The sequence below is a fragment of the Nomascus leucogenys genome, chromosome 11, assembly GCF_006542625.1.
Source record: "Nomascus leucogenys isolate Asia chromosome 11, Asia_NLE_v1, whole genome shotgun sequence".
In the NCBI taxonomy this organism is placed as follows: domain Eukaryota; kingdom Metazoa; phylum Chordata; class Mammalia; order Primates; family Hylobatidae; genus Nomascus; species Nomascus leucogenys.
The window spans coordinates 26,302,216-26,328,647 of NC_044391.1; the positions used below are offsets into that span (position 1 = coordinate 26,302,216).

Genomic DNA, 26,432 nt, shown 5'->3' on the forward strand with positions numbered 1-26,432 from the left:
CTTTCCTTGGTTCTGTCCATGCACTTTCTGCAACTGTGCTGACTTAGTTTGTTCTCAGCAGCCCAGGCTGTAAGACAGAAGACAGTAAACACAGTGATTATGCACAGGGGCTTTTGAGTTGAACATGGCTGGGAAGCCTGGATCTGCCCTTCACAGAATGGCCCTGAGTGGGTATGGGTCCTCTCTGAACCCGTTTCCTCTTCTGTAAAATGGAGAAAGGAATGATGTCTTCCTCACAGATTCAAGAGGATTCGAGAAGATCCCAGAGCAGTAAAAGACAGCTGTCATTCTGCTTCTGAGATCAGCTATCAGAGTAGATGAATGGGGCTTCATAGAATGGTCACATACATTTTTAGGATCTCTGCTGGTGAGGCCATTTTATAAAAATGCCCCATTGTTGGAAGGGTCTTAAAATTCAAGGCCCCCAGTTTCATGGGATTGGAGCATTTTGTGGCTGAAAGGAATCTGGAAGTAATCTATTCTGATCCTTTCTCACATGGGGAAGCTGGGCTTCAGAGGTCTAAGCCTTAGAGCCAGGCCCCCTTTATCTCCAATCACATGAAGGAGTCTGGAGTTAAAAAGGGGCTACCTCTAAGGCTCATCCAGCCAGTTTTCCAGATCAGAAACCTGAAGTCATCCTTTCACCACCCCCTACCCCAATTTGCAGTGATCATGAAGTCTGGACAGGCATAAAGGGACTCTCTTTTGGCCTCCATTTTGTTTCTCCCTAAAATCCACATTCCAGTCAGATGCAGCTGCTTACATATACCCTGATGGACTACATTCTTTCTTGACAGAGAGCTTAAGATGTTCTCTTTCCTCTGCTTTCACTGATCTCCTACTTCTTCATATCATGCTTTGCCTGGCTGTTAACTTTACCTGGCTGTCCTTCACCTGGCTGGTAACTGCATGTCTTTCCGTTCTCCTCTCAGATGTCACTTTCTCCAGAAAGCTGCCTCTGATACCTTTCTTTACCCATAACTAGGTTAGTTCTGCATCCTATCGTTGACATTATCAAACCATTTAGTACAAGGTGTTATATTTTCCCCTTCACTTGTCTATTTCTCTTAATAGATTGCAAGCTTTCAAGGTCAGGGCTATATGCTTTTGTTGTTGTTGTTGTTGTTTGTTTTTCAATCATTGAGTCAATGTCTAATATAGGTTTTACCATATGGTAGGCATTCAAAAAGAAGTTATAAAATGAATGAATGAATGAGTGAATAAATGAACATATGAACTAGTCAGGGCAGGTTTGAGAGGCACATCCCAGACATCCTTTCCAAGCATCTGGTGTTCTATTCTGCAAATTTCTTTGGAAACTTCAGATCCTGAATCCATGGGATATCGACTGGCCACTGTCACTGACTCCCGAGTTTAAGATTTTCTAGTTTTGTATTGTTTATAGAGAATCAGAAATAGCTTTAAATAGCCTTGATTTTTATAAACTTTCTTTAGGCTTATATTTTAAATAAAACAAATAAATTTAACATTAAAAAGAAAAGAAATGCTCTTTAATACTAAACTGAGTGCCCTTTTTTGCCATGAATATGAAAGTTAGTGTGAATTAGGACCACCCAAGTTGATTATCTCCACAGAATTCAGAAAACTGTGTCCATGTTGTGTAAAATTACCACCCTTTGCTCTTTTGGATGTCAACTGCTTTCTTGGCTGTGATATTATGGATGAAATCTGATTTTAAAATAAATATAGTGGCCACCATTTAAGACACTGGCCCAATTTCATGAAAAATTGGCTTTAATGCAATGAGGTGAGCTCAGTGGGGGCCACCCTGAAGTTTCATTCTGTCCTTGGCTTTCTGCCGAATTGCTGCAAGGTAGAATGGCCAGGGCTTTCCTGGCCTGTTCTCACATGTTTCTCTAATAAATGTGGAAATGTCTTTGGGAAAGTGATTGACAATTCTCAGCTGACAAATTTTTCTTTCTTCGATTATCCTCTCTGGGTTTCAGCTGTGATTACTCTCCACAAACAGAAATATCACTTGCTGAGAAAGGCACCTTGAAGATTTTTAATTACTAATACTGCAAAATCACTCCTTGTTGAATCATTAAAACATAGTAGGATTCTGTAGTAGATACAAATCCTCACTCTGCAACGTCTTTTTTCTCTTCTTAGTTCTGTCTTTGCCTCTGTTGTATACATAAACTTTGGGACTTGTTTCAGTAGTTTAAATGTTAAAATTGGAAAAGAACATGAACTTTGATATCTTCACTGATAAGAGATTAAACTGCCATTTCATAATTTTGGGTTATGCAGAGTGTCTGAAATACTCTAAGACTCTTATAAGCCCTTATCGGCCTTCAAGTGGTAGTTTTCCCTCTAATGACAACTAGACTTCAAAAATATGAGTGGTTTAGCTCAAAGTTAATAATAACAGAATTGTTGAGCGCAGAGACATGTGCAAAGATGCACTCAGTTTATAATCAGTGTGTAGGTTACCCTCTGGGAGTAAGTCAAAAGTTGCATAAACTCTTTCTGTTTATAGATACTACAATGTAGCTAATGCTTCACTTGCTTTGAAATGTATTCTACATGCCCAAAGAAAGTAAGTACTTGTTAGCATACCCAACTTACCTTGGGGAAGAAGGTATGTCTCATAATGAAATGTTTTTTGACAGGCTTTAAGACAGCCTCACTTCTGTAAGCTCACAAAGCTTTGTTGTGAGGTAGTTACACATCAACATGATGTTATCATGTTTCAGATGTGGGGCAGATAACTTAAGTAATAACTGTATTATGAAAGAGAGAAGAGACTTGGAATTTTTAAATTTACCCTAGAATCCCACCACAGATCTTGTTTACCTGCATTTTAATTTGTCATTAATCTGTAAAAACACCAACTGGGCATAGGATCTGACATTAAGAGGCCAGTATGAAAAACACAATGTGTTTTTAGACAGAAATTATGAAAGGAATTTCTTGTAAATGATTTGTTTTACTATATTTTCTACATGATAATTTTCTTCTTCCAGTTAGTATATATAATGGAATCCTGTGAAAATTAGAATAAAGTACCAAGACATATCAATATTGATCACATGCCTTAATAGAGATTTTAGCCCAGTTTATTTTAAACCATGGCAAACTTGTCTTAGCAATACAAGTAGTGTGTTTTCTAGTTAAAAATTTTCATAAATAGTTTACTTTTCAGCAAGATCCCAACAATACCTGGTTTTCACAGTCCCAAACATGGGGCCTGAATATTACAAACACACAGTCATCAATAACTGATATCCCAGAAGGGACAAGGAAGTCTAAAACAACAGACAGAATTTTTTTTTTTTATATTATATCCCCAGCCAGAAATACTTTGCCTTGATGTTTTCTCTTCCAAAACCTGTGAGAGAAACTTTCATCCCACGTGATAGAAGCAGGAAAAAGCCTTCAACCAAAAGAGAAAGTACTGGGCCAGTAATTATTAAATGGGGCAATTATGGTGTTTATTCATCTTTTATACAGGTGATTATATCTATTTAGGGCTTTCGCCTTGTCTTCACTGCCATGCATTTATCATTTTTAGTTTCAGCCAGGAAAAGCATACATTTAGTTATGTTATTAACTTTTCTTACTGACGTCTACTTCTAGGCTGATATGCAGCAGAAGAAAGAACCCGTTCAGGATGACTCTGATCTGGATCGCAAACGACGAGAGACAGAGGCTTTGCTGCAAAGCATTGGTATCTCACCGGAGCCACCTCTAGGTACTTAAAAGTGCTTCCTGTTACTATTCCTCAAAATCAACTTGCGTGGGATATACCATGTCCAATGTTTACTATTCTTTTAAGTCTTTAGCTTTTTTTAATTTTTATTTTTAAAGACATTCTGTGGCTTATGGTTCAGGTTGCATGTGTTTTTGGAATTGAGGGGGCTGGAAGCAAATGGGAGGAAAGGTTGTAGAATTGTCAGTAGTTTGGGGCTTACTGACTGATTAGATGGTCAACCTTCTCCACTGTGTTACTAGTAGATTATTTTATAATTGTTAAATTCAGCATTTTCATTGCTGAATTCCAGTGTCTCTTTGCCAATCTAAATACTGTGGATCTGGTTATGAATTTCATAACTACCACAGGCATAGAGTTAGTCTATGATGAAAATAGAAGGCACAGTGAGAATTTGAAGGAAAACAAAATGGTGACAGATTAGCAGCCAATTAACAAGTTTAAATTAATTTGACTTTATTGTATTTTGATTTGATTACTAATTGGCATTTTCACTGCAATGCTCCTCCTCTAATTCATTCATTCCTAGTTGATTGTCTGTGACCTCATTTTATCACTAAAGCTTGGATATTGAATTATTGGTTTTCTTTGTGTTGAAGGTAACTTGTGCATATTTTGTTTATTCTGTCACTTACCTATATATCTCTCATGTAATAGTTTTATTTTTCTTTTATCCTTTTGTTTTCCATACATTTAAGATTAATCCTAGGGTGTCTATAAAACTACATTATATCCAATATAGTTAAAAACCCTTTTAGAAAGATACATAAAAATAAATACAGTATTCAGGTCTTTTGTTTAGAATACTTTCTTCTGAAGTTAATTCCATAATTTACTTTTATATTAAAATAAATTACCATTTATTTCCATAGTTAAACTAAGAATAAAAATTATCCCATGTACAACAAAATGGCAAATGTTTATATCAATGTGAATAAGAAAAAGAACAATATATAATAAGCTTACAAATTATTAAGTATTGCTGGATGTGATTTAATACATACAAAACTAAAACACTATTTAAAAGCATTTTATACTCAATCTCAATTTGTAATAGGTAAAATAGTATGTTCAACAATGCTATAATAAGCCCCAATAAGATTAGATTCTTTTGTTTAATTTCTTTATGTTGTGGAAGATGTAACCTAGGGGATGTTATATTTGACTGATGGACCTTCTTTTCTACTTAGGAGCTGATACACTTTTTTTTCTACTTAGTTGACATCTGATATGAGTTAGACACATTGCAATCAATTATATTTGTGCCTCAAAATAGCCTTTGAAATTATGTTGCAATGTGAACACTGGTTAAACGCAATAATAGTATGTCCTAGTCTCCCCTACCCTATGTAAAGCCAGTTATTAAACTTTAAGAACAAACAGATTAACATCTCTAAACCATGACCAACTTTTGAAGTATCCCTGCATTACTGCCAAGGGACCCTGGCGAGGGCCCGGTTTTCATTTTTCAGCCATCTCTCCAACTTACCCTCTGAGTAAGCTCAGAGGGTAAGTAATCAGTGAATTAATTGTGGGACCACATGAAAATTCCTAGCTTCTCGACAGATCTGCCATTGTGTTATAGGATTTGGGTAAAATAGTTAAGCCCTTTACCCTATTAAGTAAATAAAAGGAAATTGCACATGATTGAAACCAAATGGGAAACTACACTTACATACTGAAGTTTCTTTCTATCCATATGGCTTCTTTGGCATATGTGATATTGAGAACCCATTGAATTGCCTGGCCTGGAGCCATCTTGGCTATTTGGTGCAGCTTCTATCTGAAGGACATTTGGCTTGTATCTGAAGGAAAGGGAAAAAAAATTGCATTGGCTTTAGCTTTTTTCTTTTATTATGCTTGCTGTCAGATTTTCAGCTTGTGCTGACCTTGATCTTTGAACTTGTCTCCTGTCTTCAGAGTGGCAGCTTACTTCTATGCACATGGCAGTGTCTTCTAGAGCTGCTGGAGGCAAGGCAAAACAAGTCCCAAAGACAGTAAACAGTACAATGGGATGAAACTATTAATTAAATGTAAAAATAAAGCAGCCTGGCATTTTTCTTTGTTTTGAAAGAGACTTTTTAATTACCAGGTTCAACATTTACCCTTTCTCTATCTGTCACTTAGGCTCTCGTGGCAAACAGCTTATATTCCACAGAGTACATTTCTCTCTAAATGCAGACATACAACAGATTTTTCTGACTGTCCTTGACCATTTAAAATTATTCAGAATCACTTATTTAATAACCTTTTAAAGTTTCATAGACACCCTGTTTTATTTTTAATAGGTCACATCTATACTCACAAAATAATGTGAAGAATCAAAATTATCTGGATGGTTCATGTTAGAGAGATATTTGACTTGAATTATCTGGATAGCTATTTTGATTCTTCATTTTACTTTGTTAGGGTGGACATGGCCTCAGAATCCCTAGGTTAATTCTGTCTAAATCATTTCAAATTTTAATTTCCAAAATATAAAAAATTCACTGGACTTTTTTCCTTTTCTTTCCTTTTTTTTTTTCTTTATCCCATCTCAATGTCTCCTGGCCATACGACCACTTTAATTTGGGCCCATTTGTTTTGATTTGTCTGACACTGCTCTTCACCAGTGCAGCCGCTGCATTTTTTAACATGGGATACCTGTTATTTTCATTATTTAGTCCCAACCCCTATGTCTCCCTCCTCGAAATCAGTGAGCACTCCCAGTGAAGCTGGAAGCCAAGACTCAGGCGATCTGGGGCCATTAACAAGGTAAGAATTGTCCCTTTAAAAGGCCATGATGGGTGTCAATTAAAAAAAAAAACAGCAACAACAACACTTAGAATACGGTGAAATGTGCATGTATCTGCATGTGTACTTGGGCATTTTATGTTTAAATTTATGGTGGCTTGCCATTTTTAGTGGCATAGCAATGATCTTGAACACTAGAAATGATCAACATATATCATCCTTCTTTGAGTGAGCTAATTTAGCACCATGTGTCTTGCTTAGCGAACACAAACATATCCATTACCTTAGGCTTAAAAAAGGCAGGGAGAAGTCTTTTCATTATTTAGTAGATAATTGAATATATATCCAGCTTCTTCTTATCCTACTTGGGTTTTGGTTTCCATGAAAGTCTTTGTGAATAGAATACTGAGATGTTCTAATTCTAAATTTAATTTTTCAAGCGTGTTATTTGCTTAGTAAAGTTGACTAATTTGAAAACTCAGTCACCTAAGTATTTTTATTGTATTATCATTGGTAGTAGTAGTATCAGGATTGGCTGCTTCTGTTTAGTGAGTTCATTGCCAAGTTTGTATTATACTATGTAGACTCACAGATTATGTAACTTCTGAAAGTGGATATAGACATTCTGTAATTTAATCACTGAAGAGGTATCCAAAAGGTAAAGATGTAAAAAGAAGAAAGGAGGAGTTTCATAAATGTAGATGGAGTCATGGTAACTCTCTGAATCCAGCTGTCTTCACCAGTGTTCCCACATGCTGGGGTCCACAGGCAGCAATTTATGTGAGTATGGCAACTGCACCCAATTCTTAAAGGCCAGATTGCCCCCTCATAGCCCAAGCTGGTTGAGCTCACCTGGGATGATGGACCCAATTTTTCCGCATTTTCCAATTTTTCTTGAGAAGCTACAAATTCAGATATTCAGGTGATAATCTCCTGAATGTTAAATGTTAATGACTTTTGTTCCAAGTAGTTATGGGCCAGATTTGGCCTGTGGCAATTTATGAACTCTAGCTTTGACTCTTAATTTAAAAAAATCGTAAAATATTTTAATCAAGTTTTAAATAAAAGAGGAAATAATCATCCACAGCACTGCTGTTCTAAGAAGTGAGTCTTTTGGCTTGTCTATGTACCTTTCCAGTCCTTGTCTGTGTGCATTTCTTGCCTCCATATGTATTACTGGGGCAAAGATATAAAATTTTGCATTTTTCTCTTTTCACCTAAGGTATTAGCATAAGCATTTTCTTCTGAAAGTGTACTATTTCCACGCAGGCGTAGTTAATTTGGTACCTGAAAATCTGGACATGAAGATAATCTAGCATTGACCTGAGCTGTAGGGTTTTTTTGCTTTTGAAACCAACATGTAAGACTGGAATTGCCTTGTCTATTTCTGCCTGTTGGTGTCCTTCAGACTTGAATATTTTGTTTTTATAGGCCCTTTGGAAACCGGTGGACACTGCTTTCAATTTAAAAGAAACATAGAGGTTTTTGAGGGCATAAAGCTGGTTTATTTTAGCAAATCGCTTTTGTGATTTGGGGCAGCCCACGTCTTCTCTCATCTTTTGCTTTGAACACTTCAAAAGGTCTTTGGCGGGGGGAAGTAATAGCAACACAGTTGTGTAAGATCTAACATTTATTCAAGAGCTGGCACAATATAATCACATTTCTTAGGGGGGGGTCCATTGGCCTATCATTAAGTTAATGTATTTGACCATTTCTGTACCATGATGGTGCGTGTCATTACTGCTTAGCTTCAAGGGTGCAGTTGGCAGCATTCAATTCTATTGCTGACTTCACAGTTGAGGAGCCCTTTTGAAAACTTTCTAAAGAAGGCTGACCTATGCTTTTAGTACTCTGGAGACAACAGCAATTATTTCTTCTCAGAGAATATTACTCTTTATTTCTTTCTCCTTCTTAAGTGATTTTTTTTTAACTTTGTGAATCACTTTGGAAGAGGTGCAGTCTGCTCCTACCCAACACAATAGTACCTTCAATTCTTTATAGGAAAGCTCTTGCAAGACTGAGTAACTAGAATCAATTAGTAAATCTCTTGCAAAGTGCAGGTTTCATAGAAATGCAAGAAAATTTGCATTGAAAAATGCTAGTTTTCAGAAAAACTGAGCACAAAGTTTGCTTCAGGAGAACACATTAGGAATGCCTTAGTAAATTCTGCCCTTGTTTTGAACTTAGGAAAATTCCACACAAATTTATGTTTTTTTCTTTAATAAAATAAATATGAGGTTAAATTGCAGGAGAATGTTATATTTCAGTTTTTTTAAATTCCACTTTGAATGTCTTTTTATGTAGAAGACACATCTTTGAAAACAATTTATATTAACTTTAACACTTCATAAAACAGGAGACTGGGAAAAAGAGTTCAGTTATTCTTAAGAATATAACTCTATGCTCATAAATTTGCCTATTTGTGTGGAATTTGAACTCTTCAAAAAATGGAAAATCTTTCAGAAGATAACAAGAATTAAATTAACACATCTGGCCATAGCTAAAGGCACATATAAATTCTCTCATTCATTTGCCAAAATTTCAAACCAAAGCTAAAATTTTCTTTAGAAAGCCAAAATTAGCAAACATTTCTTATAATCCTTGTAACTAGTTAATCTGCAAATTGGCATACTCAATGTACTTTATTATAGAGAAGAAGTAAAAATAGTGCTTTAACAAAAATCCCTCTTATTGATTTTTTTTTTTTTTTAAATTTTAAAGAGACCGTCTTGCTCCATTGCCCAGGCTGGAGTACAGTAGTGCAATTATAGCTCACTGCAGCCTCAAACTCCTGGGCTCAAGCAATCCTCCTGCCTCGGCCTCCTGAGTAGTTGGGACTACAGCCATGCACCACTATGCACAGCTAATTTTTATTTTTACTTTTTGTAGAGATGGAGTCTCACCATGTTGCCCAGGGTGGTCTGGAACTCCTGGCCTTAAGCAATCCTTTTGCCTTGGCCTCCCAAAGTGCTGGGAATATAGGCATGAGCCACTGCACTCAGCCACCTCTTAATGATTTTTAAGAGCAGTTGAGAAAATTTTTAAAAATGGGTAGAGAGTAGAAATATATAAGTTTTCAGTTATACTAATGATTTAATTTTTAAAATTTCACTTAAAGTGTCACCATTTGTTTTGCAATTTATGCTTCCATCGTTATATCCCATTTCCCATTTACAACTTATATTTTTGGTTTTATCTTCTTTCTCCTGATCAGTTTTGGTAGAATCAATTAATCATTGCTCAGTTAATTATACTGGCAAGCAACATGCTCTTGGATTTTAAGAGCTTGTTGAAAAGGTTAGTTTGAAGGGTTAGTTTTACTTATAAACATAAGTGAAAAAAATCTTTGGTATACTGTATGCAACTGGAATCCAACATATTAAGAGGATACTATGCTATGGCTAATTAGTATTGTTTCAAAAATGCAAGGTTATTTTAGTATAGGAAAATGTCTTACCATATAATTTAGCATACAAAAAGGTCAAAGAAGGAAAAATAATCATTGCAGTATGTACTTAAAGTATACTTAAGAAATTTAAACACTTATTCCTATATTTTAAAATGTAGCAAACTAGGAATAGAAAATGTTTTCTCAATATGGTAAAGAATATTTATCTGAAACAGTTTACACTTTTTATACATAAGAGTGAAGCATTAGCACTTTATAGCCCTGAAAAACGGCTTTTGTTTAGTTGAACATGTCTCTCATCCTCAGAAAGTGGTGAATTCCTTGAAAGTAGGGACTAAGTGATACTCATGTAGTAGGTATTTGATAAATGTTTGTTGAGTGAGGTGTGGTAGCTCAGAACTGTAATACCAGCTACTTGGGAGGCTGAGGCAAGAGGATTGTTTGAGGCTAGGAGTTCAAGATCAGCCTGGGCAACATAGCATCCAAGATTTAAAAAAATAAGTTTGTAGAATGAACTATATAATTCTGCTTTTTACCAGTGAGGACACTGAGATGTGCAGAGAGAGTAAGTAATTTTCTCAAGTTCATACAGAGTGTTGTTTTGCTATAGTGCTAGGTTTTTACCTAGGCAGGTTGATTCAAGTTACCACAACGTATACCTCTGTGCTACATAATCTCTAACAGTAGTTGATATGAGTGATACACAACCTACCCCATAGGGTTATTGTGGGGATTATACAAAGTAATATTCTATAAAGTACTCAGAAAGGAGTCTGGTGTATACTAACTATATGTGAATTTTAGCAATTATTATAATATTTTCATATTTTAATTTGCCATTTTTCTGATGGGAAAAAATCTTTTTAGATCCTCTCATAGAACATGTTGGTGTCATTTTCAATTTTAGTAAGCATTGCCTGTATCTTTATCCAGGTAATTATATAAAACTATTAAATATGACAAGGCAAAGGACAGATTGTAATCCATGCCCCTACAGACCACATTCGGCATTGCCCACTCCTTACTCACTAACCTTCAGATAGCAACCAGAAGTGAATTGATCTAAGTGAAAATCATTCAGCCAACGTTTATTCTTCTCATTCACATGGATGGCTCACAAGGGACTTTGCACTAGGACTTTTCTCATGTTTAGTTGTAATTCCTTAGGGTTCTCAATGACAGAGCTGAACTAGAAGGTGTACTGGCCTGCAAAAGTATAGGAAAGTGTATTGACCTCATAAAGTTCAGCTGGACACCACGGTGTAGGCTACAACCTGTCCCAAATGGAAGGAAACGTTGAAAATGTTTTCAAAGTTAAAACATCTCTCAACATGATAACATATTGTGCAATTTCCTGTCACAATAATAACACCCATTGCATAACATCCTTAACAAAATAGTCCGAAGGGGAGATTTCTGATGTTTGTCTTTGGTGAGAAGTGTCATGGAGGGTAGTAATAGAATTAACTTTTTGTCTTTTTTTTTTTTTTTTGACCATCTTTGGTCTTAACACCATCATTAAATTCTACTTTCCAATCAATCAAGACATCCAAGCCCTCCTCCAACATTTTATTTTTAAAATCTTTTTTTTTTTTTTAAGACAAAGTCTCTCTGTCACCCAGGCAGGAGTGGTGGCACAATCTTAGCTCACTGAAGTCTTGAATTCCTGGGATCAAGCTATTTTCTCCCTTCAGCTTCCTGCATAGCTATGAATACAGTTGCATATCACCACGCCCAGCTGATTTAATTTTTTTTTTTTTTTTTGTAGAGACAAAGTCTTGCTATATTCCCCAGGCTGGTCTTGAACTTCTGGCCTCAAATGATTCTCCTCCCTCTCCATCCCAAAGTGGTGGCATCCTCCTGCCTCTCCCAAAGTGCTGAGATTACAGGCAGGACCCATTGTGCCCAGCCTAAAAAATCTCTTACTATTATAGAAACAACACCTGTGCATTTTATACAACTAGAAAATATAAATGAGCAAAAATAACAAAATAAAAACATCATGTTTCCACCACCAGAGATCAGCACTCTTAGCCCCTTAGTGCTTATTCTTTTATGTAATATGTATGTCATCATGTATAATGATAAATGACATCTTACTGTGAAAACTGTTGAACCTGATTTTCCAATCAAGTGTCTGTATTTTTATATTTCAATGTATTTTCACCGTATCTAGTATCAACACTATCTTCAAATTTCTCCAGTTGGCCCCAGTAAAATCCCGTGTATTTAAAATTGATGCCTGTGCTCACAATTAGCAGCATTTCTTAACCCAAAACCCTAATATTCATAGATTGTTCTCTAGGGAGGTGAGGCCCCTCCCAAGGGTACGGCAAGTGCAGCAGGTGGAGAAATGTCTTCTGAAGCACATCACAGGAGAACGATGGTACAAAGGGAATGGATTAAAAGTCATTTAGGCTTTCAGTTTCATGTGAATTTCAGATTAGAATTCAGGGACAAAGGGACAGATTCCTTCAATGTTCTCTCTTCAGCTTGAATACTGGGCCTCCATATAGTTACTATTCAGTTTCTTATTGACAGAAAGCTTTGGTAAAATTTAGATACTTGTTTTTGGGCTACAGTAATTCATTGTGAGCAACTTGTCCTGCCTGCCTGTAGTTACCACTTTTTTTTGAGTGACTTCAGGAAACAAAAATGTGTTCTGGGGCCACATGGACATAATACTCAAAGGAAATCCTTAGGACCTTCACCTTTATCCACAGTCAGATTCTGCAGGATTCTTTGGAACTACATAGGCCTCAAAGGACTTGACCCATTTGAGTGAAAGCATCATCAACTTCTAAGATGCTCTGATAAATCAGAGGCTAAAGGGAAGGCATAAAGGAAGTATTAGTAAAGGTGAAAAGTATAATAAATAATACAAGATTATTGGGGAAATTTAATAAGACTATTACAATTTTGCTTATACAAAAAAAATTTAAAGTATCACTATATAAAGAGAGACTGACAGGATGCTACCAGCTAATTGGACTTTGGGGAGACTGAAGTTGCGAATTCAATGTTGGTTAAAAGTCAGTCTCTTTGTTAATTAAAATAAGATTTACACTATAGGGTTTTCTCTTTATGCAGCACAATAAGTTCAAAATTTTTGATATCATTGTCTTCAGGCAAAGTGTACTGTATGTACCCATATGGTTATAGTAACACAGTAAGCATCTATTTTAGGAAGGGGTAGCTGAGCTTTCTTCTAGAGAAACTGCTTGCTTGACAGCAGGACTTCTGTGTAAGATTTTGGGAAAACATGCTCTTGTTCTATGATGGGAAGTCCTACATTTCTTATTGAATCCAGCTCAGATGGACTTCCCATGTGGCTTAGTGTGGCTCGCTCTGGAGCTCCATATTAGGGCTCAGGTGTTAGCCAACAGATGGAAAATTCTCCCACCATAAAGTAAGAAAAATGCTTTTTAAAAAGAGCCTGATATAAGTATTTATTTCACTGTTCCACTTTTATTTCCGACATCAGAAAATCTTTATCATCATTGCCAGTCCTAAGTAAGGAAAAAATTGAGGCCAGGAGGTAAAACATTAACTCATTATTTAAATGCCATCCTTTCTTAATTAACATCACTTTAATGAATGTGACAGATGAGTGATATGATGGATTTTAAAATGTCCTTATTATTTCATGTATTACTTTTGGAAACAGCATTTTAAAAATTAGATATTTAGCGATGGCATTGACTAGATATTTTCTGTTTGGCACTATGCTTACATAATCCCAAACTGTTTGCACTGGCTGATTAATCACTAGTGATTTGTTTGACAGAGAAGACATGTGGAACAAGAGCTCAGAGAAACTGCGGGACTCAGGAAAGCTCTGTATTCTGCCCTTGAGCTCTCTCTCCATCTTAGAGAGAAAAGGAAGAACATGAAAATTTGAGTTCCAGTGCAGTTGCTTCAGGGACTAATTAAAGTTACTAAGTTCATTTGGTAGAGAAGATGGCTGGACTGCTTTTATTTTTCACCACAAATCAGCAATATGTTGAGCATTTAAAAAATAATAATATTCATAGAGACAGGATCTTGCTATGTTGCTCAGGCTGGTCTTGAACTCCTGGTCTCAAGTGATCCTCCTGCCTCGGCCTCCCAAAGCACTGGGATTACAGGCGTGAGCCATCATACCCGGCCAGTGGTCAGCATTTTTATTAGATAAGATATGCTTTCCTTCTTCAGTATGGAAGTGAGTCTGAAAACTCTCCTGCGACCATATAGTGACATTACACTGAGTAAGACTGAATTTTCCATAAATGCTTTGATGGATATTAAGGGAGTTAGGCAGACATGCCCTGATTTATTATTTCATTTTTTAATAAAAAAGTAAAAACTGTTTCTTTTGGAATCAACTTGCCCTCACACATCACACCCATCTACAGAAAAGCCAGGTAAAGAATATTCATTTGTTCATTCATTCATCAAGTCATTCAGTCAACAATTGAGAATTTATTGTCTATCAGATACTATACTAGACCTTCAAGGAACATAAAGATTCTTCTTACTTCTAAAGAACAAGTAAATTGACACACTTAATTTGAATCTAAGGAAATGTTGCTGTGTAGTTACAGCTCTCGAATATGTATACTCAGAGAAGAGCTCAATGGTAATGAGGACTTTGGGGTTATTTTGCAGAAGATATATGGACATCTATGTGATTGCCTGGGGTTAGAGTACAAAGGTGAGAGGAGAAGACAGAATCCTGGTTGGAGAATGCCTGTCTTTATTGGAATGGAAAGAGCAAGGGTACTGCCAAAAACACAGTGAGAGAGGGAGGAAAAAAGATTTTCAGGGCCAAGAAAACTAAAAGAAAGACTATGCCAAGAAGGAGCCAATAGTGACCAAAATCAGAGACAGCAAAGATAAGGAACAAGAACTGACCATGGGATTTGATGATTTGGAGGTGGTTGTCGTCATTATTATAATCATTATCATTTTTTGTTATTATTATTATTATTATTGATACTGTTTTATTTTCATAGGCTGAGGTCCTGGGAGCAAAACTAGTCCAGGAGTAATTCTATTTTTTATGGTTCCTGCCACATATTGGTATATTACTTCCCAAAGAACTTTACTAATTTAAATGCTGCCAACAATGTATGAGAGTGCCTTAGCCACATTGAGTGTTAGCATTATAAATGAGAAATTTGTTAACTACTGCCTTCCAAATATTTATAGAACATCTCTTTCTTATAGCCAAAGACTAGAAAAGGTAAGAACAAAAACACTCTTTAGGAAATAATTCTAAGACTTTCTGCTCTGAGGTCTAATAAAGATGGAAAGAAGAATGGAAACCACCAACTTGTTGTTGGTAAAAGCTGAATGGGAAGAAATTAACCACTCATCAGAGTGCAAGGTATATGCAACACAGACATTATGTCTTTCACTCCTAAGTTACACTTTCAACAGATGGCCAAGGATTTTTTAAAATTTTCACTTCTTTCTGTCTCATAAACTGAAACTGAGCAAATAAAACTGAGCCAATGAAAGGAGAATTTTATAGGAAATTAGAAAGTAATGAATTGGTGCAAAGTTTAAAATATGAAATTCTGCTTGTCTCTTAGTAGGTTACTGCTAGTTTGAAGAATTTTGATGTTTGTCTATTCTTTTTTAAAAATATTGAAAAACAAATTGACCCACAAATTATGAAATAACTACTACATGGTAGGCATTTTTGGATAAGATGCCAGAGGCTACAATGTTTTTGATATGTTCAAGGTTAAATAAGTGAGTATTTTCCATGTTGGGAAGCTTCTATATTTTGAAGTGAAGTTAGGAAATGTGACCTTAATTGGCATGTCCAAAACAGCCAATCCAACCCTGGGACCATAGAACTGTAACAGTGCCCGTTAGTCCAGAGTAGGTACAGAATTATTGGGTTATTTAGCCTCTGAACACATAACAGGGCTCCTATGAAACAGAGATCAGAGATCCCACCTAGACAGACCCTCAGAAAGTTAACCTAAGAAATCAATTGAAACTAATCAGGGCAGCCAAATGCAACTCATAAAAATAAGCAAACAAACACCAGAATGGTTCCCCAGCGGGGAATACTAGACAGAAATTTAATTGACGTAGTTAAAGAAAGATTGTATCAAACAACAAGGGCTAGGTTGGTCATCCCAGGAATTCCAGAAAGGGGAGACTTGGGTAGCAGTGAAGATGGTGTCTGGTCTTGGGAAAAGATAAGGTCATGGTGGGGGAGGGCAGGGGAAGCTGTCGTAGTTAAACATTCAGCATCACCTACTCTAGTCCCAAAGATACTGCTGGACATCTGGCTTCCCAGGAAGCTGGGCTTCAAGGAGAGAAGACTTTGTCAGGCTTATATATTTGTCTTCCTGGTTATTATTGTTCTCACAACAAATTGCTAAGTTGGCATCTAAAATATAGCAGTCTTATAAGACCTAGTGGACTAACTCAGCCACCTAAGTCCAATAAACTAAGCACTGAGCAAAATGAATTTAGGCCCAAATCTTACCCCCTCCTCCAAGACCAGGTCAAATGGAATCTCTAATCTTTTCAGTGGAATTGTGTCTCCCTGCTGTGACTTCCAAAGGATGATGAAACTGCAGTCCAATGCCTGGCTGGCTGGCACGGAGCAAACACTAAGTGAAGGGAAATTATAAAAATCACTATTCTTAATCTGTCTTTCTTATGGCATTTATTAATATTTTCAGCTCATATTTATTCAAACTTTAAACTGTGCCAGTCTCTGAGCAAGTGATGAAAGCTACTTTCTTCCTTGTAGATGTTATCGGTATATTATTAGGCACAAATATTCATATGTCTCATTTCTTTTACCAAAATGTAAAAGTCTTAAGCGCAAGTTCCATGTCCCTCAGCATACATGTGGTACTGCAGGGTAGGGAAAGCTGTCGTAGTTAAACATTCAGCATCACCTACTCTAGTCCCAAAGATACTGCTGGACATCTGGCTTCCCAGGAAGCTGGGCTTCAAGGAGAGAAGACTTTGTCAGGCTTATATATTTGTCTGCCTGGTTATTATTGTTCTCACAACAAATTGTTAACTAACTCAGCCACCTAAGTCCAATAAACAAAGCACTGAGGATAATGAATTTAGGCCCAACTCCTATCCCCGCCTCCAAGACCAGGTCAAATGGAATACGGCAAGTTTTACTTTCAGTCTTGTTCTACTCAACTATATATATATATGTTTTGGCTTTTTTTTTCCTTTTTTTTTTTTTTTTTTTTTTGAGGCAGGGTCTTACTCTGTCACCCAGGCTGGAGTGCAGTGGCATGATCTCAGCTCACTGCAACCTCCACTTCCCAGGCTCAAGCTGTCCTCCCACCTCAGCCTCCTGAGTAGCTGCGACCACAGGCGAGCACCACCATACCTGGCTAATTTCTGTATTTTTTATAGATGTAGAGTTTCGTCGTGTCGCCCAGGCTGGTCTTGGAACTCCTGGGCTTCAGCAATCTGCCTGCCTGCCTTGGGCCCTTTCCCCAAAGTGCTGGGCCTTACCAGGCCGTCCGGTTACGTTTTACCTCCAACAACAGGGCGCCTATTTTTTTATTTTTATATTTGTTCTATCGTTGCCTCGTATCTGATTATCGTAGCCCCCCCCTTCCTCATAAGATCTGTAGGTTCCTTGAATATTTTTTCAACCCTCTGTTACAGTATTTTGTATTTTAGGTTCTTAATAGATGGTTTTTGAATAAGTAAATGAATGTTCTTATCAAAATCTTCTCTCCTCCGCATGCATTGATTGAGCCATTCCAGAAATGACTAAAAAATAGAACCAATTATTATAGTAAACAGGGTGATTTCTATATCACCATCATTTTATTTTCAGGGATACAATTACTTGATAAAATGGCTGGAAAATAAGATCTCTGCTCATTGGTTAAATAAATTATTCTAACTGAAGAAGAGAAAGCTAAAAGACAGTTGGATAATCATCCTAGATTTAAAATATCAGGCAGAGAAGAATGTTAAAGGGCCTTGAGGCCTGCACCTTCATTTGCTGGGAACAAAAGGAGATTCACCTGATGACACAGTGAAACCATATCCAGGACACAGACCTCCCACCCGGGGCCAGGCGTGGTCCTCTCTAAAATACTGCCATCTGTGGGGAAGCTGTCCTACACAGTTTATACAGAAGGAATTTGGCGAATGTTTAATACATATTTCTAGGCTATCCCTGGAAACACAAACAACCTTTGCCCATTTTGCATATTGGCTTTAAGTTCCTTTCAAAAAAATTTGCATATTTGCATATTCCTTGAAAGGAACCACCCCACAGGTAATAATGGGAAAAATGAAAAGATAATACAACTGGCACATTTGATAGCATCCTTGGCTTCACCCTTTACCGCACAGCTTGCTACTGACAATAACTATGATTTCTGTTACTGAATAACATAGGTGTGCCAGGAGGCAAGGCTGTTGTGGTGTTACATTCCTACCTTTGTTTTTCTGGCTGAGTAAATGCAAACTCCCCAGTACTAATCTGTGGACTTTTTAAGTGGATGATTCTGATAGAATCACTATTTATACTTATTAAGGGTATAGTGAGTTCAGGTGATCGGTCCATTAAGTATCACAAGAGCCAGACCATCGGGGAGCTGCTGGGAGAAGTGGAAAAGCTCACTAAAAATCAGCCCATCAGAAACCTCAAGGAAAATGGAGGTCAAATAGCTGATCCTACTCCTTGCGAGGAAAGCTTCTTACAATCAGCAAGAGCCAGAGTCTGCTCTTTTGTCTACAGCAGAAGAAATGCTCTTAAATTTGACTCCCAGAGATACGTGAACAGCAAGTATGAATTATATTAACATATTCCATTACTTTCACAATTTGAACTGAGATTAAAGAATCAGTGCCCAGAAGCAAGAAGGGCTAATTTTCTTCAGCAGAGAATGAATTCAGAGCAGGGGTTCTCACCCCTGGCTGCACATTAGAATCACCTGGAAAGCTTTAAAAAATACAGATGCGTGGGTCCCACCCCAGACATTCTGGCTTAATTGGTCTAGGGGTGGCCTGGGCCTGAGTCCAGGCTTGAGCAAATCAAAAGTTTAGATGCTAATATATTTGAGCTTCAGTGATGCTTTCTGCATGCTGACTACTGAAAGCAATAGTCTAGCTCTGTCAGTCTCCGAAGTTGGTCCCATGATTAGCCTTGTAAACATCACCTGGAAACTTGTTAGAACTACAAATTCTAGGGCCCCACTCCAGATCTACTGAATCAGAATTTCTAGGGTTGGGGATCAGCTTATTAAAGCTCTCCAGGGCATTCTGATGAACATGAAAGTTTGAGAACCACTTATCTAAGTCAAGTCGTTGCTGCTCAAAGTGTGTTCCACAGAGCAGCAGCATCTGTATCTCCTGGAGTTTGTTTGAAATGCAGAGTCTCGGGCCACCCCCACACGTACTAAGTCAGACTGCATTTTAGCAATATTCCTGGGTATCTGTATGTGTATTAAAATTTGAGAAGCACTGGTCTAAGAAACACTCACCAGTTAGTGTCTCACTGGACTTCAGTTTTAATCTTTCAGAGGTTTTATGTAAAAAGACAAGAGCACAGCCAGAGCATAGAAGGGAAGCTGTGAATCCGTATTCTGCTACTTCTGCAGGAGGGGTTAATATGCGATCTGTCAAATAGGTTGAGCATGGACTCAAAGAAACATTAAGAGTAGATAGAGTGGTTGTGGCAGTAGTAAAAGCAGCTGCTGCTTATCATATGGTTACTATGTGCTTTATATGTATACCTGCATTTAATCCTTGTAGAAAACCAGCAAAAGATTCATTCGTTCAACAAACATCGTATTATATAAGCACATATGCGCGATACAGTTCTAGGCATATCCCTATATTCTAGAGATGTAGCCACCCCTGCCATTATGAAGCTTAAGTCCAAAGTCAGACAACAAACAAAAATAAATAAGCTCATATACAAGAAAATCATAGGTAAAGATGAGTGCTATGAAGGAAATAAAGCAGGGGAAAGGAAGGAACTGAAGAGTGATAAGGAAGTGCCACCTGAGATCAGGTGGTGAAGCAGGGGAGCCTCTTTGAGGAGGTAACATTTAAGCCAAGACACAAAAGAAGCAAAGTCATGAGCCATGCAGATGTTTAAAGGAAGAACATTAAGGAGTATACAGAGTTGACATGTGAGTGAATGAATGGTTAAAGAGAAGTTTGGAAGATCACTGCAGGCCAGTTCATAAGTTATCATATAAGCTACAGTAAGTATTTGCAGACAAGGAAACCGAGCAGGGCTTCTCAAATTAAGGGTGCCCATGGATCACCTGGGGAACTTGTTAAACTGTAATATGGAGTCACTAAGTCTGGGGTGGGACGTGAGTTTCTGCATTTCCAACAAACTCCCAAGAGATGCTGATGCTACTGCTCTGTAGGCCACAGAGTAAACAAAAGGATGCAGGGGCTGAGAACTTATTAAACATCATGCTCAATGTCGCACAGCTGGTAAGTCACAGAGGCAAGATTTGAATCACAGATGCCTGATCCCAAAGTTTGTGCTGCCCATGAGTTTCCTCTGAGATAACCTCGTGCCTGATTCACCTGTAACCGGTTCTGTGCAGGATATTTAAAGAGCCTGGCTGAGAAAGGTCCTGGCATGTGCTGTGTTTATAGAAGAGCCATTTATCCCCTCTTATTTTCAAGGAGAAATAACAAGGGAAATTGGATGCTTTGGTAACTATTGATACTTTGTGCTATTGCTTATGCAATGTTTAAAAAATATAAGATATAATCAATCCCTGACATCCTAGAGAGAAATGATATTGTTGGTGACCATCTTGGTGTACAATATTAAATAAGCATAAAAATATCCATGAGTCTCAAGATCTAATGCATTATATTTGTAGTACCTGATCCAAGGAAACCAGTTATTCACCAGGCCCTGCAGTCATACCCCTGCCCTGACCCATTTGCACCCTTGCGTTTAGTTCTTTTCACTACATAGAAGATGCTTGGAGTTCCCAGATGTGGATGGGCTCTGGGGTGTCAGAGATACATGCAGTGGTTTATTTGCTCAAATCAGTGAGGCTTCAATACAAAACAAAACAAAGGGTAGGGGTGTGTGTGGAGTTTGAACACTTGGTCTCGACTTTCTTTCATGAAAGCAGCCATAGCTCCCGATATTAAACAGATGTTTGCAGGAAAGGATGGCTCCTTGCTTTCTCTTGTTGTTTGATAGTCACTGGGGGTGGAGGGGATGGAGGGGGGACGTGTTCTGTGTATGTATTGTATATGCTCTTGCCTTGATGAATGACATAGTTTGGTTTGGTTTGTTGCCCTCCCCTTTTGTTAATTCTCTGTGTTCTTTTTCCTTTGTGCTGCACAATTAGGACCCTGCAGTGGGACACAGACCCCTCAGTGCTCCAGCTGCAGTCAGACTCAGAACTTGGGTATATGTCTGCTCTTTTGTTACTCCTTTTATTATTTCTTTGCTACAGTTGTGTTGAAATGCTGGAGCTGTTGTTGCTCTTGTGTTCTCCCGTTTTGTTGAACTTCTAGTTTGATAAGTTTGTTTCCTTCTGTTAGTTTTCCTTATAAAGCTTTGAAGAAAGTCTCTCTTTGTGGAAAACACCACAAAAAGATGGCTTTTGATTTCTCCTTATTAATTCCTATTATTGCAAAACAACACTCCCCTAAACAATAATCAAACATAAACCCACACATCTACTTAAAAGTGGGGCACACAAGTTCTGCAGTGGGAGATATGTTTGACTTTATCATAACCATCCTCCCCTTTACTAACAAGTTGCCTTAGGTTAACTTTTGTCTAAGATCAGTATTAAAATATTGTGGCTTGTTTCTTTACTTTTCAGTTTTTGGGGAACTCACAATAAGCACTTAATTTGAATTAAGTTTGAACAGTTAAAGATTCCTGTTTAAAAAAAAATGAGGAAATTAATTGAATACCTTGATCTAAAGATATTTCAAATACTTGATGTTGAGTAATGTCTCCTATGTCCTAAATATCATTTTTTTCAGATGGAAATTTATTATCACAAGTTAAAAGAAAACTTCAGAGATGAAGACTTGGAGTTGAATAAAACACACAGACATATCCCAGAAACTCAGTTTATTTCCATTGTAGGATTGGAGTTAGCGTAGTCACACATGAGATATTTCTAGTGGGGTGCTTGTATCAGCTGGTCATCAAGCTCAGGAGAGCTGACTGCACATTTCTCTTCTCAACTTCACATTCAGTTAAATCAGCTGGAAATCAGCCACGGTGGAAGTATTTACACCACAGAAATTGCCTCCTTTCCTACAAGTAATTTATTAAGCATTTACTGACAGAGCACTGGCTATCTCTAAGTGAATAGCAAGTTTCATAACCACATTTTATGGAACCATTATCTTTTCTTTCTAAATATAAACCAACATATCCCAAACCAGGCATTTATTTACTTATTATTCATTTTGAATTCCTGAGATTCCTGGGCATATATCTCTGAGGTTCTGTCAGTTTCAATGCCTACTGTAGGTATAAAAGGAGGTTGAAGGGCTAGTTGCATATTAGGTTAAATGCCATCTGCCTGTGACCCTTTGTATATGCAAAAATTCTTAGCTGATTCATGACAATACTAAGCCAAGGAAATATCCTAACATTTAGGTAACCTATGCACTATTTCTTTTTTAACCTTACTAAATTCTTGGCTATTTAGTTACATAGTTCATTTATGTTATATTTCAATTTGTATTATTTAAATAACCAAGAGATATGGCTTAAATAAAGCAGAGAATATATAGTAAGTTATAGTTCAGGGGAACTTCAGAATGCAGTTCTTCAAAATTATATTGTGTTAAAAAAAACAGGCAGGGGAGAGAACTGGCAGAGACTACCCCATGCACTTAAATTAACAGATTTTTAGACAGATTGCAGCAGTGCTAAATTACACTTGCTGATGTGGAATAGTTTGGAATTTTCCCATTTATATCTGTTTTCCAAGCAAAAACTCATGTTGACTATGCAGATGAAAACTTGTGACTTATTCTAGGGATATAGCATATCTGTAGCCCCACCTTACCTGCTGCATTATACTTGAGAGTGAACCCAGTGCATCGGAGAGAGAAGATAGGAGACTTTCTGTTCACTTTCTAAATACAAACCAATATACCCCAAACTAGGCATTTATTTATTTATTATTCATTTTGAATTTCTGAGATTCCTGGGCATGTATCTCTGAGGTTCTATCAATTTCAATGCCCACTGTAGGTGTAAAAGGAGGTTGAAGGACTATTTGCATTTTAGGTTAAATGCCATCTGCCTGTGAGTGAGTGGCTTATCTTAGAGAGTTTGAAGGCATTTTCAGAGAATTTCTGAGAGGTGACATTATTTTAGCCATGTTACACTTTGAAATATTGCCTTAATGAAAATTTCTAGATTTTTCTAGAGAGTTTTATTTCACCTTCTTGAGCTGTGGCATGGGAATGATCATAGTCCATAGCTTGCTCTGTCACTTAATTTAACACCTTTACTGAAGTATAACTGGCTTTAAATAAACTACACATATTTAAACTATTCAAATTGATGGTTTTTGACATGTATACACATCCATGAAATTATTACCACAAGATAGTGAACACATTAATCATCCCGAAGAGTTTCCTCATGCCCCTTTGTAATCTACACTCTTGCTTCTTCCTGTTCTTCCCTATCCCCCAAACATCTGATCTGCTTTCTGTCACTATACCTTAGTTTGCATTTCCTAGATTATCATATAAATGAAATCATCCAGGAGGCACTCCTTTGACTGACTTCCTTCACTCAGAAGGATTATTTTGAGATTCATTCAGGTTAAGTGTATATAAACAGCTCTATCCTTTTTATTTCATTGTATGGATATACCAGTTTGTTTATCCAGTCACTTTTTATAGACATTGGGTTGTTTACAATTTTTGCCCATTACAAATAGAACTGCTATAAACATTCATGTACAAATATTTTAATGCACATATGCTTTCATTTCTTTTGGGTAAATACCTCCCAGTAGAGGTATTGATGGTTGAATCATATAGTAGATACACATTTAACTTTTTAAGAAATGGTCAAACTGTTTTCAAGGTGGTTTTACCATTATACATTCCCACCAGCAGTTTATGAGAGCCTTGATTTTTCCACATTCTTGACAACACTTAGTTTGAGCTTTTTAAAAGAAATTATTAATTTGTTAACTATTATTAAAGGAGTATAGTGGTATTTCATTGTGGTTTTAATTTGCATTTCCCTAATGACTAATAATGTTGAATATCTCTTTAGTTGCTTATTTGCCATAGGAGTATCCTCTCTGATGAAATGTCTGCTTAAATCTGTTAGTCTTATATATTGTTTTTGAGTTGGGTTATTTTCTCATAATTGATTTTGAAAGTTCTTCCTATGTTCTGGATAAAATGCTTTATGGGGTATATAATTTGTTAATATTTTCTCTCAGTCTGTGACCTGTCATTTTCATTTTCTTAACAGTGTCTTTAAGAAAGCAAACCATTTTAATTTTGACTAATTAACAGTTTACAAATTTGTTCTTTTATTGATCATGCTTTTGTTATCATAATGTTGATTTTTAAGCAATTATTTTAATGTTTGGTAGAATACAATTCACCTATGAAATCATTTGGGTTTGGAATATTATTGTGGAGGAGGTTTTTTGTTTTGTTTTATTTTGAGACAGTCTCACTCTATCACCTAGGCTGGAGTGCAGTGGTGCAATCTTAGCTCACTGCAACCTCTGCTTCCCAGGCCAGAGACAGATATCTCTTTGAGATACTAATTTTATTTCCTTTAGATATATATGTCCAGAAAAGGGACTGTTAGATAATATGTAGCTCTAGTTTTAATTTTTTGAGGAACTTCCATATTATTTTCCATAATGGCAATGCCAATTTACAATCTTACCAACAGTGTACTAGGTTGTTTTCTCAATATCCCTTCCAATACTTCTTATTTTTTATTTTTAATAATAGTGATCCTTTGTATCTCATCATAGTTTTGATTTGCATTTCTCTGATAATTAGTGATGTTGAACACTTTTTCATATACATATTGGTCATCTTATGTCTTCTTTGGAGATAAGTCTATTTAGGGCCTCTGTGCATTTTTAAATCAGGTAATTTGTAATTTTGCTATTGAGTTGTTTCAGTTCTTTATATATTTTGGATATTAACCCCTTATCAGTAATATGGATTAAAATATTATCTCCCATTCTGTACATGGCCTTATCATTGTATTGGTTGTTTTCTTATTGTGCAGAAGCTTTTTAGCTTGCTGTAGTCCTGTTTGTCTACTTTTGCCTTTGTTGCCTGTGCTTTTGGTGTCATATCTAAAAAATCATTGCCAAGGCCAATGTCAAAAATCTCATTTCTTATGTTTTCTTTTAGGAGTTGTATAGTTGCAGGTCTTACATTTATATCTTTTATCCATTTTGAGTTTATTTTTGTGTGTACATGTATGTGTGTGATATAAAGATCCAATTTCATTCTTTCAAATATGGATATTTAGTATTCCCAACACCGTGAATTGAAGAGACTATCATTTCTCCATTTTGTATTCTTGTCTCTATTGTGGAAAATTAGTTGACTGTAGATGTGTGGGTTAATTTCTGGAATCTCCATTCTGTCCCACTGACCTATATGCCTGTTTTTGTTACAGTTCCATACTGTTTTGATTAATATAGTTTTGTAGTATAATTTGAAATCAAGAAGTGTGATACCTCTTGAGAATACCTTTCTCCAGATTGCTTTGGTTATTCGAGGTCTTTTGGGGTTCCGTATGAATTTTAAGATTTTTTTTCTATTTCTATGAAAAATATCATTTAAATTTTGGTAGAGATTGTATTGAATCTGTAGACTGCTCTAGGCAGTATGGACATTTTAATAATATTGTTTTATGTAATCCATGAACATACAATGTCTTTTCATTTATTTGTCTTCAATTTTTTTTCATAAATGCTTTATAGTTCTTTTATGTAGAGATTTTTTACCTTCTTGGTTAAATCTAAGTATTTTTTTTCTTTCTGATGCTATTATTAGTGGAAATGCTTTCTTGATTTCTTTTTCAGATAGTTCATTGTTGGTGTAGAGAAACACTATTAATTTTTGCATTAATTTTTGTGGAGTCCATAAAGTTTCCTACATACAAGGTCATGTCATCTACAAAAAGAGACATTTTACTTCTTTCTTACTTGGATGACTTGTATTTATTTTTCTGTCTAATTTATCTGGCTAAGACTTCCAGTATTATATTGAATAGAAGCTTTGTTTCATTTCTCTTTTTCTTTTTATTTTTTGAGACAGAGTCTTGCTCTATCACCCAGGCTGGAGTGCAGTGGTGTGATCTTGGCTCACTGCAACCTCCGCCTCCCAGGTTCAAGCAATTCTCCTGCCTCAGCCTCCCAAGTACCTGGGACTATAGGCATGCGCCACCATGCTTGGCTAATTTTTGTATTTTTAGTAGAGATGCAGTTTCACCATGTTGGCTGGGCTAGTCTCAAACTCCTGACCTCAGGTGATCCACCCACCTCGGCCTCCCAAAGTGCTGGGATTACAGATGTGAGC

General features: G+C 36.7%; 1 protein-coding gene across 6 annotated transcripts in view; it reads left to right on the plus strand.

The window, feature by feature from the left end:
* The window catches only part of DYNC1I1 (dynein cytoplasmic 1 intermediate chain 1), a 318,572-nt gene that overhangs the window by 34,396 nt on the left and 257,744 nt on the right, over positions 1-26,432 (plus strand). For 3 of the 6 annotated variants that reach the window (XM_003252524.4, XM_030822119.1, XM_030822120.1), the window contains 3 exons: positions 3,604-3,718; positions 6,349-6,490; positions 21,218-21,277. In XM_003252524.4, the coding sequence (XP_003252572.1) occupies positions 3,604-3,718; positions 6,349-6,490; positions 21,218-21,277 (317 nt within the window). Of the gene's footprint in view, positions 1-3,603; positions 3,719-6,348; positions 6,491-21,217; positions 21,278-26,432 lie in introns of those variants that run through there. The other 3 variants (XM_030822121.1, XM_030822122.1, XM_030822123.1) reach the window with 2 other exon arrangements.